Source organism: Papaver somniferum, chromosome 6, assembly GCF_003573695.1.
Source record: "Papaver somniferum cultivar HN1 chromosome 6, ASM357369v1, whole genome shotgun sequence".
In the NCBI taxonomy this organism is placed as follows: Eukaryota; Viridiplantae; Streptophyta; class Magnoliopsida; order Ranunculales; family Papaveraceae; genus Papaver; species Papaver somniferum.
This window is the reverse complement of record NC_039363.1, coordinates 144,435,286-144,451,838: the sequence shown is the minus strand read 5'-3', so window position 1 is coordinate 144,451,838 and position 16,553 is coordinate 144,435,286. Positions and strand designations below refer to the sequence as shown.

Genomic DNA, 16,553 nt, shown 5'->3' with positions numbered 1-16,553 from the left:
GTAACTCTTAAGGATTTTCGCAAAATCTAACTATGAGGATTGCTGATTTTGCAGGTACAATTGGTGCATTTGTACATCCCGATCAGCGAAAGTGTGTCATGAGAGCTTTGGAAGGAGTTGAAGCAGATAAGACTAGTGCGGATCTTCCTTTCACGGGTGAAGTTGTAGATGAGTTTATGAAAGTAGGTTATATTACTATGGCCTTTCCGACTCTTTTCCCGTATGATAGGGAGGATTTGAGAGAGTACAGACCTCGAAAGGTTGGTGAACGTCAGTATTTTCAATACCTAATGAGATATCACGATGGACGTTTTGCCCGAGATTCAAGGTTTCGTTATTTTGCACTCAACTCATCAACCAGGTGGCACGCCTTATCTTTGGGTTATGGGTATGTGAAGCTTAATCCAACAGATGGTAAACTGTCAATTGAATCTATTCGAGACACGGTTACGTCCGGTGACATCCAGTTATTGTCGCGTGCTTCTTACTATGCAAAGCAGATATAAGGTACGAGGTCTTATTGGTACAGTAGATTGAAAGAACTCATAGCAATGGTCAAGCAGTTGGGTTCACCAACTATCTTTTTCACTCTTAGTGCCGCGAATTTGCAATGGCCTGAACTCTATGCCATTCTTGATCCGGAAAACAGATTGGGAAGTCTGGATCCCATGGAAAGAAGGCGAGAAAGGGGAATACTTTTGAATGAAAACCCATTAGTTGCTTCTTGGTTTTTGCAGAAGAGGGTAGATGTTTTTTTCAATGAATATTTGAAGAATGAATTTTGTGTAGTCGACTACTGGTATAGATATGAATGGCATAACAGAGAAAGTGGGCACGTGCATGGCTTCCTGTGGATCAAGGATATACCGGTTTTCTCTAATATTGGGGCAGATGAGGCAGTACGGAAGGCGATGTGTGATTACTTTGACAAGCTCGTATGCACGACAAACCCCGATCCAGCTTTCACAATCAACATACAAGACCATCCGTGTGCAAAAAAGATTCCTTTGGGATCAAATATTGAAGATGATTACATTGACGCTTCTCTTGTTAACTTTGTGATGCGGCACACAAAATGTGGAACTTATTGCCTACGAAAAAGTAAAATAACAAAGAAACATGTTTGTTTTAATAACCATACAGCTAGATACATTACAGTATTTGGAAAGATTTTCATTTCACACGGATTGAATTACATTCCAATTGACCATACGTGCAGGCTTGTTGATTCAGATTTCCAAGAGAGATGTCAGATGTTTCTAGGATTGTCGAGGAACCGCCGAACAGTAACATGTATAGATTCGTTGGTCGGGGAAATGACACACGAGTGAATTCTCACAACCGAGGGGTTCTATAAACATGTAGAGGGAATATCGATTGGTCTGCTGTAACGACCATAGATTCTGTTACTCAATACAGTGGTAAGTATGCAGCAAAGTCTGAACCTGCTTCAAATAACTACACTGATACTTTGCGTGGGATTGTGGATGATAATCTTCGTCCTTGTCTCGATTCCACATATGCAATCAAGCGGTTGTTCATGAAAAGTGCACCAGAGAGGGATATATCCGCACAAGAAGTTTGTCACCTATTGATGGGTTGGCATTTGACAGAATCATCAAGAAAGGTAGTGCTTCTGAACCTAAGTGAGACAAGATTATTCTCCTCGCAGCTGTGGTGGAAGCGACATGTTGGCAGTGGCGAACACGGGTTAACCAATCCTGCTTTCTTTATAAGATATTTGGAAAGGCCTGATCACTTACGCAATATGTCTCTGACAGAAGTAGCAAAGATGCATCACTTTGATCGTGGAAGGTGGCAGAAATACAAAGTCGAGTGTGTGGTCAAGATCGTACCTGAAATAAGAGGTAAAGTAACGCCCAACACGGATCAGTTCGAATCTTTTTGTAGACAACAAGTGTTGTTGAACAATTGTTACAGAAGTGTGGAAGAAGCGAAAGGGGATTTCCCGACATGGGCAGAATGTTATGCCGAACTTCGTCGTGCCAATGAAAATGAGGATGGGGAACTTTCCATGGATGAGGATGAATTCGAGGAAGAAATTGATCTAGGAGATGAAACGTTAGAGAGGGAATGGATGGTCGCATCAAGAATGGCACCCAATTTTGGGCCAGTAGTCGATATTGATCTCGTCTTAAGGTCAATTGACAAGAACCATGATTGGGAAGAAGGATTTCGTAGTTTCCCTTTGACAGAGGAGGACAAAGCATTCACCAGCATATTAGGAGAAGCAGGACATGAGGTACATTCAAGCACCGGTGCAGATACTTGTCTTACTGTTTTGTCCGATCAACAAAAGGCGGCTCTAAATATGGTTCAGAAATCTCTCAATGACGGTTTAAGCATCTGTTTGATTGTCAGTGGAGGAGCTGGCACAGGAAAATCAACACTTATTAACATCATTGCTCGTACAACGAGAGAGATGTTCGGAAACGATATAGCTGCGAGGATCATGGCTCCCACTAGTGTAGCTGCTTTCAACATTGGCGGTTCCACTATTCACCATGAACTTGCCATAACGACCGATAGGAATCAATCACACAAGAAGTTGGAGACGCAACGATGCGGTCGTATGCGGGTAATTTATACTTCCAGTTTTGTCTAGCACCAGGACATGCATATAAACATTGGACAGTTGAACTATACATATTGCTATAACTTAGGGTGATATAACTTAGGTTGCACCAGCACAATTAATCTAATTCAGTTTTGTCGAGGTCATATAACTTAGGTTGTTACACCAGGGCACACCTATTAGAAGCACCAGGACGTCACTATTTGTTATTTTTTTAATAGGTTGATTTCGGTGGTACAAAGTTGATAATTATATATGAGTATAGTGTGATTGGCAAAAGAATGCTCGGAAACATTGATCTTGGATGTAGAGATATTTTTGCAACTGATGAGCCGTTTGAAAAAGTTTCGATTGTGCTTGTTGGCGACATCCGACAGCTTCCACCAGTCTTTGATTCTCCGTTATATGCTCAAGGCGGGCGAGACCGAGACTTGGAACTGACAGGCTATGCTGCATACTCTGTGTTTGAGCATTGTGTCCATCTTAAAGAAGTCTTCCGACAATCAGGAATTGAAGAACAATAATTTAGAGAAGCATTGTTAAGATTGAGTGATGGTAAATCTACTATAGAAGATTGGGAGTTGTTTAAAAGTAGAGAGTACATGAAGCTCACAGTTCGAGAGAAAGATCACTTTAAGAATGCGATTCGTTTATTTCCTACAAAGGAGGACGTTGCTGCCTATAACCATGAAAAACTTGAAAAGCTTGGGTATCCTGTTGCTCGTGTTATGTCAAGTAATAATCGTCAAACATCTGAGCATGCGAGTACCGATGATGCTAAAGGGTTGCAGAAAATAGTCTTGTTGTCTAAGGAATCAAGGGTAATGTTGAGAAAGAATATCTGCACGGAATTTGGTTTGGTTAATGGTTCGACATGAACCGTTGTGGATGTTGAGTATGAAAACGGCAAAAAACCACCAACTCATATGCCCATTGTTGTTATGGTAAGGTTCGACAAGTACACCGGTCCACAGTTATACGAAGAACCGAATGTAAATGTGATTCTGATCATTCCCGCCATTACAAACTGGATATCTTCTTTGGGGGTAACATGTCAGCGTAAACAGTTTCCCCTCATCTTGTGTTGGGCAATCACGGTGCATAAAAGCCAAGGGTTAACACTTGATCAGGCCGTGGTGGATACAGGAGCAAAGGAGAGTCTTGGTTTAACATTTGTGGCATTGTCGCGTACAAGAAGACTTTCGGATCTTGCATTTCACCCCATGTTAAGATTTGAAAGAATATATAAAATTGGTGAATGCAAGGCACTTCCAGAAAGGCGTCGAGAAGAGGAACGATTGCAAGAATTATCGCAACACTTTAGAGTGTAAGGTTTGTATGTTTTCGGTCGGATTCCGGTGATACATAGTGAGAAAATATTATTTTGTCAAAATTTAGTTTTGGGACAATTTTTTCGTTCGGCTTTTCCACCGTGGCAGCGGTCATCTAGTTATCTGAGAGTGTGGCATGGGTTTGCCCAGCTTTACTTGAAGTTTTACAGATATAAAGCAAATTATCCTTACATTGGGTGAGCTAGGAAAGCCGGGATCAATATGAAATATTAGTTTAATTCATTGATGTAAATATACGCAGTTAAATCAGGGGTAATGAGGTGCATGATGAGTGCTCCAGTATTATCACAGTATTGGCTCACTGATACTTCTTTGTCGTTTTTTTATAACACGAAATTAAAACAAAAATTATCCTTAGTTGAATCCACCTATCCTTAGTTAAATCCGCCAATCGACTCGCATCCACTCGGTTCATTTGCTCACACACACGTATTACATCCCCGAGTAATAAACTGGACGCGGGTACATTTCTTAAACCCGCCATTTTAATGGACTAAATGCAGGTATTACCAAATCCGTATCCGCCCACTCACCCCTAACTACAGGGGATGTCACACACCCCGGTTCCATTTCGCATGTTTTCTTGGGAATATAATTCGAAGGGAAGATCCACCCACATTTTTATTCTCATACTTTGGACACCTTTTCTTTATAATCAAAATTTAAACAGTAACAGATTTGAAGGTAATATTTTGGGAACACATTCTTCATACATACCTACTAAAAATGAGTGCATTCCGAAATACTAAACCTCACGATATACCAATCCCAATCTCAATGGTTAAAAGTTCGTTAATTTTCAACGGTGAATTTTCAAAATAATAGATGGTAGTGTTATACGTCTCGAAATGACCTCACTTTTGGTAAGAACATACACCATTGTAAGAGCAACATCTTTCCAAAATATTAGCTTGAAATCATTTACCGTTTAGGTTTTATAAAATAAAAAAAAGTCCAAAGTGTGAGAATAAAAGTAAGAATGGATCCTCCAACAAACATAATAGCTGAATACTAGTAGATTAATAGTAAATCAGGCTTCACCAACTTGTGCATCGGCCCCCGTTTAATAACAAGTTTGTTTGAGGATTTATTATTTCAGATCTATTGATTCGATATCTGAAGATAGATAATTATCCAACCTTAACATACTCCATTCTGTGGTGATCAACAATTAGTAAGAATCAAATTGTTTGTGCCGGTGATACTTTGATGATTGAAGAATATAAGACCTTTTTCTTTCTGGTATTATGATCTTTGTGACACTTCGTGCATACTTGATTCTATGGGATCTAACAAGTAGTTTATTTTGTAAATTTTAAACATGTGGAAAGATCAGTCATACCGGCTAGTTGTTTTTCCTCGTATAATTGCTTGACTAGAGCTTGCTGACTAAGATAGGTTATCCTTGTCTTGGTATGATCTTTGACCAAAGGAGTTTATATTGAATAACGGAAGATCTTTTATACTCAACTTAGCTCTAACCATTGTCGGTTTAGGGAGGTATACGATGAGGTGGTTAGTGGAATAAATTAGTCAGTTACCGGTTCGGGTTATGCTCATCGTGCGGAGACTGGGTTGATTTTCCATCCACTACATTGGTAACTCCTCCAACTGATTGCACGATTTGCTCACATTCTCATCGTGTGTATGAACACACGTACCGTAGACCGCCAGACCAAAACCCTAGTTAATATCCCCCATGTGACACGATTGATGTCTCGTGATTATGGAGTCTGCAAGTGTTAGAGCATTGCTCGGTCGAACTCGCATGCGTTGCTATCTCAATCATGTTTGTCAATGTTAGTGATCAAAACTATAAGTCTTGATTTCTTGTCTACTATAGCTAAGTCTCGGACTAGGATAGAAAGTGTGTTTGAGCTCAAGGACTTCATGGCGATTCATCATACAAGAAGAAGAACTACTCAAGGAACCGATGAAACTTCTCGACAAAAACGTATGTGAAGACTTGAACTTATCTGTCACTCAAAAGTATATCTACTCTATCTCCTACTTCTTGAGATAAAAAGTCGTATGCTATATATAGACTTAGATTATACACATTTGGTATTTCGAGCCGAGTATACCTCGCCTATCTATATCTCGAAATATGTGTTGGTAAGCGTTTCGCTTCGACCATGTTTATCTTTACCTAGTGACGTAAGTCATGATATGTTTCAATCACTTTGAAAATTGCTTTGACGAGAAATGGTATAACAACTATATAACGTCCTCTAAGAATGTTTCAATGGTAGGAATGAGAGTTTAGATTACATAACCAATGATGGACATAAGTATTGTTGTGGAAACACATATGTGCATAAGTCCTATCCCTGGAACCAAAATTTGAGAAATATGTTGATCAAGAGAAACCGGAAGAATGGCTTGTTTCCAAGTCCGTGAACTGCCGAACTTCTCATCCCGAGAAATTTTGCTGGAGTTGACAAACTAGCTGCGTCCGCGAACCCAGTCCGCGAACCGGCGAAAAGTCTCTGCCGAGATTTTCTGCTGGAGTTTGTAAACTCTGCCCGGTTGCTTAAGTCCGCGAACCTAGTGTGCAAACTTAAGAAGGTTATATATCTGAAGATTATTTTTGAACTTAAACTTATAAAGACTAAGGAATGCAAATTGCAAACCGTGGCTATAAAGTTCATGAACCGATTCGAGTGAATCAAATCATCTTTGCTTCAATTGTGTCTTGTGTAGTACATAAGATTTCCTTGCAATTGAACAACTCTCTAACTAGTTCATTTGAAGTCATTTGAACTAGTTATGGTGAAGAAGAACATGGTTAATATGAAATGCTCATCGATTCACATCGTTACTTTGAATCGAATCCGAAAAAAATCGTGTATATTCCTTTCTAATATGCGATTTTGACTATTTTTCTTAGTTGACCGTCAAACAGTATAGTAATTGTTCCCCTCATCTGTCAGTTTGTGTCCCCTATCAACTCTTTTTTTCCTCTTTTTCTGGTAACGTGGACCCCATCAACTCCTTAAGGTACAATATAACTTACGGAAATTTATTTTAAGAATTTTTGCAACTGTGCTTATGGAGTATGGACCAATCAAATATTAATTTATGTAATAAAAACTCAAGACTTAAGGTTGCATGACGGCTGCACCTATCATATAGCTTGTGAGCAGTTGAGTACTGAGCCACTATGCCACCAATATTTTTTTGTGTGTTCGTAAGTGTATACATATTTTATTTTATACTTATTTTAGTTGGAATTTATTTATACATCCATAAAAATGGATGTTATTTAGAAAAATCGAATCATATTATTAACTTTTAAAGTATTGATTGATACTTTGGAATTTATTTATACATCCTATCTCCACGACAACTTTCTCCCGCGGGTACTTTGTTTACCAATTAGGGATGATGATTACGAGGAAATTGGGGTTGGTTATCTCCGGCGGATACTTCGTTTGCCAATTAGGGATGACAATGTCTCGGAACTGTTGCAATCAAAAAATTATGGGTTGTTCTTGTGGGTAGTCTTTCAAGAAGCGCTAATAGCCTTAGCCTTCGCCTTCTACCACTCTCGAAGTAGAGTGTTTTACCGCATCTCCAACAAGCAGCTGATAGCGAAATCAAGAAGAAGCCAGATGTGTCATACAACCAGGCAGTCTCATATCACCAACAAGCTAGAGAAGTTCTTCATTACATTGTCTAACATGTTTCTATATAGGTTATGTAAGCTAAGCGTGGGAAAACCGAAAAGTAACTCTAAACAAAAAGCGGATATCGCCCGATCACAGTCTTTACCTCTTAGGATCTTAGGAGATAAGACCTATTATGATATTCCAAATATGTAAGTTCGGTTGCTTTTGAATAAATTCCAACTTTCAAAAAAAAAAAACTTTTCAAGTATATATAAAAATATCGATGAATCTACGATTCACGATTCATTATACGATTCGATTATTAAAATAATGAAAACGATTCTATGATCTTGCATCTTCTATCGTACGAGTACAATCAGATTGATTGGCTTGAGATTAATATCTCCGATATGCAAGATATAAAAAGTAGTCACAAACATCTTCGTCTCATTGTTTGTGATTCCGCAACATCTTGTTTCGCTACCATACGATTAAGATTGTTGTGAGGTGATTGATTTATCTAGGCTGTTCTTCGGGAATATAAGACCGGATTCTCAATTGGTTCATGTTCACCTTGATTATTATTAAAAGACATAACAAAAACTTTAGGGTTTTTCTGTGGGAGACAGATTGATCCTTTGATAGACTTGTTTGTGTGAGAAAAATTTGTTTATTGTTAAAGCCTGCGATTTTGGGTCGTAGCAACTCTTAGTTGTGGGTGAGATCAGCTAAGGGAATCAAGTGCGTAGTATCCTGCTGGGATCAGAGGCGTAGGGAGTACAACTGTACCTTGGATCAGTGGGAGACTGACTGGGGTTCAACTACAGTCCATTGTGTGTATGAACACACGTGTCGTAGACCGCCAGACCAAAACCCTAGTTAATATCCCCCATGTGACACGATTGATGTCTCGTGATTGTGGAGTCTGCAAGGCAGACGTGTATTTAGTTAGTCAGTTGTTGACTTTATGAGACGATGAGTCTTTGTGTTGCTGAGTCGAACGTGATTTGCAAATGTTCTAGGACTCATGAATTGAACATGTCTGTTGAGACAGAGATATAATTGTTGAATGAATTTTGATAGTTAAAGTGAGCAAAAGTTGCTCATTTGATGAATTGTTGATAGTTGAACCAATATTCCTTGGTCTAAGCAAATATCGCTCATCTGAGTAGATATTGCTCGTTCGATGAATTATTGGTAGCAGGACCAAATGGAATATTAAATTAAAATACTGGCAACTGGACCGAGTATAATTAATCAAAATGTTGATCATGGGATCGACATAAAACTACTAGTGTTTGAATCTTCTCGGAATCATGAGCTTTGGATTCAAAATCCTAATTTTCATCAATTGCGATCATTGATGATTTATTGAAAATCAACTACATAGTGAAGGAGGGACCGACTACATGGGATGATGAATCGACCATGTAGCTGATGTGATTTGTAGATAGTGGTAAAAGTGGTTCGATTCTCAGACTTGTGAAGGATATTAATTAGACTTAAATTCTAATATTAAAATAGAAACTCACTAAAAATTATAGCAAACTCAATCAAAGATGATATCAATACTAAAAGAAACACTGAGGCTAAGATTCCACTATTTTCCAAGTTCAAAGTGATTAAACCAATACTTATATTTATGCAATTTTCTTGTTTAATTTGATTCTAAAATATTCAAACAAGTAGATTTTCAAAAGTAATAATTGTAAATACCAAGTATGAAGCATCAAAAGTCTTAAAACTAAGCATACTCCATCAAAATAGATCACAATCACTCAAATAAAAATCATATTCAATAATAGTTCAAGGAAAATAATCATATAATTATTGCAAATAAAAAGATAAAATAGAATATACCACTTTTTGTTGGAAAAATAGCTTCCTCTATCGCCTCAGCAATGGGGTTTAGCTCCTCATATTAATCATGATCTCAAAATGTGTGTTTGTTGCTCAAAAGATGATTAAAAGAGTGAAAAGTAATAACACAGACTGTTTGCAACAGTGTATCGGTGTTGCAAAACAGCTGTTACAATGGAACTGTTACAGAAAAACTGTTGCTTTGTCGCTGATTTTAAGACCCTAAAATAAGACTTCCCTGAACAGCTTAATGTTCTTCAGCTGTTAAACAACGACACTGTTCTGCGACTGTTTACCGAGCGTCAATGTTCTTCGCGTTCTTCTTCTTCAGCAGCAGCAGCAGCAGCAGAAACAGAGTTTGGTAAAGCTCTGATTTCTTCTTCTCTAGCTCTCCTTAGGTTCCAAAACTCTCGGCGCCTCTTCTATATGACCCAAGACATCTATTTATATCAAAAATACCGATTACATCTCTCCCAAATCTTCCAAAACCTCTTTCCTTCTCTTCACGGCCAAGTTGCGACAATTTCTTGTTTTAAGATTTCTACGCGTTTCTGAGCTTTCCTTTTTATTCTAAACTCTTCCTTAGATAGATACAAATCTTTGGGAAGGTTTACAGCGCTTTAATCTCTCTAAAATTCCCTAAAACAGGTCACACACGTGACTTTCCATATTTTCTTGTTATGAGAAAAATCCGTCGATTGAGCCCATTCTAATCGATTTAAACACCCATATCAGATTCCTAGACCCATAAGGAGTTTATCCTATGAAAATCAGAGGTTTAATCGACCACAAACTCCTTCAAATCACGATTTCCAAAACTGCTCTTTAACTGCATTTTTTTCCCGCCAAAAACCTGATTTTTGAATGTTGAAGATGGTTGCCCCTTATCCAGAGTAGGGGTGCGATTAGCAACTGCCTGGAAATTGGATGCCCCTTAGTAATTAGGTTACCCCTTATCCAAAGTGAGAGTCCGAATAGCAAATGTCCTCCGGGTGCTTTCCGACAACTTTTAGAGCCAAATTTTTCCAAAAATGTTTATTGGCCAAAAATACCTACAAATAAATAAAACACCATAATAAGTACAAAAATGAGCCCTAGCAACATATACAATCGAGACAAATCGGACACAAAAATGTGTCTATCAAATACCCCCAAACCTATTATTTGCTAGTCCTCGAGAAAAAATAAAATAGAAATAAAATCCTAACTCACTGTCGCAGGCATCGTCGATTGCATTTAGCGTATGCAATAAGCCTTTACACCCCTAGGTGTCCCTAGTGGCGGAATGTTGTCTCCGGAGGGCTTACCAGAGGTATACCCACAAAAACTTTTTACTCCATACCCTAGCTATCTACACAGAACCTTGGAAGGCACTAAAGAATCTCCTTGGTTGGCATACTTATTGACTACAGGAGGAAGTACCCTGATGCGAAATTCCAATTGTTGTACACGAGTTTGCACTCAAGCATACTTATATGAAGTGACAGAGCTCTACTCATATAGTCGCACTATGGACATAAATATCCGGAGTCAAAACTAATCACATGGATAGATCAAGAAGATGGATATAGAAAAACATAGATGGTTTTGATGTTTACTAGGTGAACGGTGTTTCTCATATCTGTCTGAAGGCCTCCGCCAAAATGAACCTATCCTAATGGACTGAGATACTAGTCTGACTAATATCAACACACTAGCATATACAAGGGAACCAGTGATTGATAATCCTAACTCTAGGTCAACACAACTGGCATATACAAGGGTTCCAGTGGTCAACTTTATTGAATTTATTCCAGTTGGTCTGATGCTCTGGTCTCTTTTTTTTTTTTTTTTTGTATCTCAATCACTCTAATTCACCCTAGCATTGGTAACAACTTGAATCGTGAGCCCCACCTAATCACTTAGAGAAACATAGTTTAAAAAACAAAACAAAATAAAAACAGAAGTGAAAAGGACTCAACGAGTTATGGTGAAACTATCATGTTATTTCTAACACCTGAGCTCTGTGATTTTATGAATAGACTCTTTAGATGTTTCCATCTAGTCAGATTGGTTCCTCAAATACTACAATCAAAATGCTTCCATCCACTTAGATTGGTTAGTGCCATCCTTAATAGGGATAAATTTCTAGGCTCTGGAGTTTATTTATTTCAACGAAAAGGTAACAAAAATTTCTACCCCACCCCCAAACTTAAATATAACATTGTCCTCAATGTTTCTAATAAAAAAACAGTATCAAAAATATAAGTAACATGAGAAAATAGTAAAGAGAGAAGTCGGAAAGATAGTACCTGGGTGAAGTGTAACCAAAAACCTACAAAAATATTATACAACATAGAAAATCGCCTCGATGGTCAATCAAGGTAAACAGGGTCCTCCAGAGGGACCTCCTCAACATCACCTGTAGGAAAAGGATCTAAAAAGGGATTCAATCTCTGACCGTTAACCTTCGAAGAACTACTACCATCTGGTGTCTCAATCTCAACAGCGCCATGAGGAAAAACAGTACGGACCACAAAAGGACCGGTCCACCGAGACCGCAACTTCCCGGGGAATAGATGCAAACGAGTGTCATACAGAAGAAATTTTTGACCTGGAGAAAATGACTTTCGTAAAATATTCCTAGCATGCACAAGTTTCATTTTGTTCTTATACTCCTTAGCACTATCGTATGCATCTCTACGAATCTCGTCCAACTCATTGAGCTGGAGCTTTCTTTGAGCTCCTGCCTTGTCAAGTGAAAATTTTAAGTTCTTAATAGCCCAATAGGCTCGATGCTCTAACTCAACAGGCAGGTGACATGCCTTGCCAAACACTAAACGATAAGGTGACATTCCAATGGGTGTCTTAAACGCAGTACGGTAAGCCCATAAGGCATCAGTAAGCCTCGACGACCAGTCTTTCCTATTTGGATTAACTGTTTTCTCTAGAATACGTTTAATTTCCCTATTGGAAACCTCTACCTGACCACTAGTCTGAGGGTGATATGGGGTTGCTACTTTATGGGTAATACCGTATTGTTTCATTAAAAGAGAAAACGGTCTATTACAAAAGTGTGAACCTCCATCACTAATTATAGCTCGCGGCGTACCAAAACGTGTAAGTATATTCTCTTTCAAAAACTGGACTACGTCCCTGTGGTCATTCGTTCTACACGGAACCGCCTCAACCCACTTAGACACATAGTCTACAGCGACAAGTATGTAAAGATAACCAAACGAAATAGGAAATGGACCCATAAAATCAATTCCCCACACATCAAAGACCTAAATCACTAAAATAGGGTTCAAAGGCATCATATTTCTACGGGAAATGGTTCCTAACTTCTGGCAACGCTCACAAGAAACACAATGACTATGGGAATCTTTAAACAACGTAGGCCAGTAAAATCCACACTGCAAAATATTAGCAGCAGTCTTCTTAGCACTAAAATGACCCCCACATGCATGTTCATGGCAAAAGGAGATAATACTAGACTGGTCACTCTCAGATACACATCTCCTAATAATCTGGTCCGGACAATACTTAAACAGATAAGGATCGTCCCAAAAGAAATGCTTAACCTCGGCTAAAAACCTAGAACGATCTTGCTTACCCCAATGTTGAGGGGTTCGAAGATAATTCACTATATTTGCATACCAAGGTGATAGGGAAACAGAGAACAATTGTTCATCAGGAAAGCTATCCCTTATGGGAAGGGAATCACTAGGGGAACTAACAACTAGCCTAGACAAGTGATCTGCTACTACATTTTCTGCACCCTTTTTGTCTCTAATGTCTGGGGAAAATTCCTGTAACAATAGGATCTATTTAATCAATCTAGGTTTGGTATCCTTCTTAGATAAAAGGTATTTCAAAGCAGCATGGTCTGTATAGATTATGATCTTAGAACTTAATAGGTAGGACCTAAACTTATCCAAGGCAAACACAATGGCTAAAAGTTCCTTCTCGGTAGTTGTGTAGTTCATTTGGGCATCATTCAGAGTTTTGCTAGCATAATAAATCACATGAAGTAATTTGTTTTCTCGTTGTCCTAAAATGACGCATATAGCATAATAAGAATCACACATAATCTCAAAGGGTAGGTTCCAGTTAGGTGCCTGGACTATCGGGGCAGTAGTGAGTAAAGTTTTAAGCTTCTCAAAAGCCTCTAAACAAGCATCATCAAAGACAAACTTAACATCTTTTGCAAGCAAATTGCAAAGAGGTCTAGAAATCAAGCTAAAATCCTTAACGAATCGACGGTAAAAACCTGCATGCCCTAGGAATGACCTAATATCTTTTACGGTTTTTGGGACCTGTAAAGTCTTAATAAGGTCAACTTTGGCTTTGTCTACCTCTATACCCTTCGAAGAGACGATGTGCCCTAATACAATTCCTGATTTAACCATGAAATGGCATTTTTCCCAATTAAGCACTAAATTTTTTTCCTTACACCTAGTCAACACTAATGTCAAATGATGCAAGCACTCATCGAAATATGAACCAAACACTGAAAAATCATCCATAAAGAACTCTAAGAACCGTTCTACCATATCAAAAAATATGCTCATCATACAACGCTGAAAAGTTGCAGGGGCATTACATAGCCCGAAAGGCATGCGTCTATACGCAAAGGTACCAAAGGGACAGGTAAAAGTGGTTTTCTCTTGGTCTTCTGGGGCAATAACGATCTGATTATAACTGGAGTAGTCATCTAAGAAGCAATAGTGACTATGTCCAGCTAATCGCTCTAGCATTTGGTCGATAAAAGGAAGGGGAAAGTGATCCTTCCTTGTGACCTTGTTCAATTTCCTATAGTCAATACACACACGCCATCCCGTGGTCACTCGGGTTGGGGTTAATTCATTATTATCATTCTGGACTACAGTGATACCTGATTTCTTGGGGACAACCTGAACAGGGCTGACCCACTTACTGTCTGAAATTGGGTAAATAATACCCGCATCTAAAAACTTAAGCACCTCTTTTCGAACTACCTCTCTCATGTTAAGGTTCAGTCGACGTTGCATCTCCCTAGAAGGTTTGGAGTCTTCCTCTAAATGAATCTGATGCATACACACAGTAGGACTTATACCCTTAATGTCTGCTATAGTCCACCCTAAAGCTTCCTTATTGTCTTGAAGTACATTTACTAGCCTACTTTCCTGATCACTATCCAAATTGGAAGCTACAATCACAGGTAAAGTCTCAGATGGGCCTAAAATCACATACTTTAGAGTATCGGGTAGCGGTTTAAGATCCAACTTTGGGGGCTCTTCTAAAGAAGGAATTAGGGTAGTCTCAAAAAATGGTAACGGTTCGAACCTAGCTTTCCATCTATCAGTGTCTAACACAGGTGTAGAATCTAATAGAGCATTCACATGTTCAATAGTGCTATAGTCGTCAAAATCTAAACCAAAATGGGATAGACAACTTTCTAATGGGTCTTCAGACAAGATGTTTGGTAATGACTCCTGAACTAAGGCTTCTATCATGTTCACCTCCTCAACACATGTGTCATCTAGCTCATGAGGTTGCTTACTGACATTGAAAATGTTCATCTCCATAGTCATATTGCCAAAAGATAAACTCATCACACCATTTCGACAGTTAATGATCGCATTAGACGTAGCTAAAAATGGGCGACCTAAAATCACAGGTATCTGGTTCTCTGGGTCAGAGACAGGTTGGGTATCTAGGACCATGAAATCCACTGGATAAATAAACTTGTCGACCTCAATAAGAACATCCTCAATAACACCTCGAGGGATTTTAACAGGCCTATCATCTAACTGCAGTGTCATCTGAGTAGGTTTCATTTCACCAAGTCCCAGTTGTAAGTATACATGGAATGGCAGTAAGTTCACACTGGCTCCTAAGTCAAGTAAAGGTTTTTCTACCCGGAAGTTACCTATTGTGCAAGCAATGGTAGGAGAACCTGGGTCTTTGTACTTTGGAGTTGTGGTGTTCTGAATGATTGAACTTACGAGACTAGCTAAAAAGGCTTTCTTATGGACTCTAAGTTTTCGCTTTCGCATACACATATCCTTTAGGAACTTGGCATAAGCAGGAATTTGCCTAATTGCATCTAATAAGGGAAGGTTTATGGTAACTTTCTTAAAAACCTCCACTATGGCATTAAAGTTCGATCCCTTCTTTGTTGGTACTAATAGCTTAGGAAATAGGGCTCTAAGCCTAAAATCAGACCTTTCAGGAACCGAATTCACATCATCAGAAACTTTATCAGTCTCTTCAGCTACTGGTCCTGAGAGGTGAACTACAGTATGTTCACTATCGGGCATGGTTACCTTATTGTCTAAAACTCTACCACTTCTAAGGGTTCTAACAGCATTCAATTGATTCGATGGTTTTGAACCTAATTCATGAACACCACTAGGGTTGGGTTGTGTTTGACTAGGAAACTTACCTTTTTCTCTCAAAGAATCACTTATCAGACCAACATGGGTTTTTAACTCGGAAATAGCCTGACTATTTTCTTGTCCTATCCTGTTACTAGCTTGTAGACTCTGTTCTACGGATAACTGGAATTTTGAAGTTTGCTGAGTTAACAAGGCGAGAGATTCCTCTAAACTTAGGATTTTCTTATCTGACTGATTTTGAAACTTATCTAGTCCTGAGGGATTCTTAGTATATCCAAAACCTGGGGGAGCATTAGAATTACTAAACTGAACTTGACTTTGGCCCTTAGACCACGAAAGGTTCGGATGGTTTCTCCAACCAGGATTATAGATTTCTGAATATGGGTCAATCTTTTGACGGTTATCAAATCTACTGTTATTATAAAAAGCATTGGCCTGCTCTTCAATATTCTGGCCTTCCCAAAAAGGCTCCACTCTACCACTAGTCTGGCCCACTTCTAAGGCTTCTAACCTTTTTGCTATAGCAGCAATTTTGGCATCTGATTCATAGCCTCCTCCTACCCTATTAATGTTTCCTCTACTTAAAAGAATTGTTTTCTGGGGTGCCCTACTATTTTCCCATTGCTGGGTTTTTTCGGCGATTTCATTAAAAAATTCCATCGCCGCATCAACAGTTTGGTTTTCAAATCCACCAGTGCATAGAGACTCAACCATGGTCGTTGTGGAATAATCTAAACCCTCATAAAGGATCTGAACTAGCCTAACCTTTTCT

At 38.8% G+C, this 16,553-nt stretch overlaps 2 protein-coding genes across 2 annotated transcripts; both read left to right on the top strand.

Moving 5' to 3' along the window:
* The first annotated feature begins 551 nt into the window (after positions 1–551).
* On the top strand, positions 552–3,120 carry LOC113291611. Its single transcript, XM_026541128.1, has 3 exons — positions 552–1,327; positions 1,420–2,599; positions 2,818–3,120. Exons 1-3 carry the CDS (start codon positions 552–554, stop codon positions 3,118–3,120), a joined length of 2,259 nt encoding a protein of 752 aa, XP_026396913.1.
* Positions 3,121–3,198: 78 nt separating this feature from the next.
* On the top strand, positions 3,199–3,927 carry LOC113291610. The gene is made up of 2 exons (XM_026541127.1): positions 3,199–3,417; positions 3,655–3,927. Exons 1-2 carry the CDS (start codon positions 3,199–3,201, stop codon positions 3,925–3,927), a joined length of 492 nt encoding a protein of 163 aa, XP_026396912.1.
* Positions 3,928–16,553: the final 12,626 nt, after the last annotated feature.

Bases quoted from the DNA above. Each gene is read 5' to 3' on its own strand.
- LOC113291610 (XM_026541127.1), top strand. From the start codon at position 3,199: ATGAAGCTCACAGTTCGAGAGAAAGATCACTTTAAGAATGCGATTCGT. The intron at 3,418-3,654 runs GTAATGTTGAGA...GTAACATGTCAG, and splicing joins TGTTGTCTAAGGAATCAAGG to CGTAAACAGTTTCCCCTCAT.
- LOC113291611 (XM_026541128.1), top strand. From the start codon at position 552: ATGGTCAAGCAGTTGGGTTCACCAACTATCTTTTTCACTCTTAGTGCC. The intron at 1,328-1,419 runs GTGAATTCTCAC...TACTCAATACAG, and splicing joins GTCGGGGAAATGACACACGA to TGGTAAGTATGCAGCAAAGT. The intron at 2,600-2,817 runs GTAATTTATACT...TTTTTTTAATAG, and splicing joins AACGATGCGGTCGTATGCGG to GTTGATTTCGGTGGTACAAA.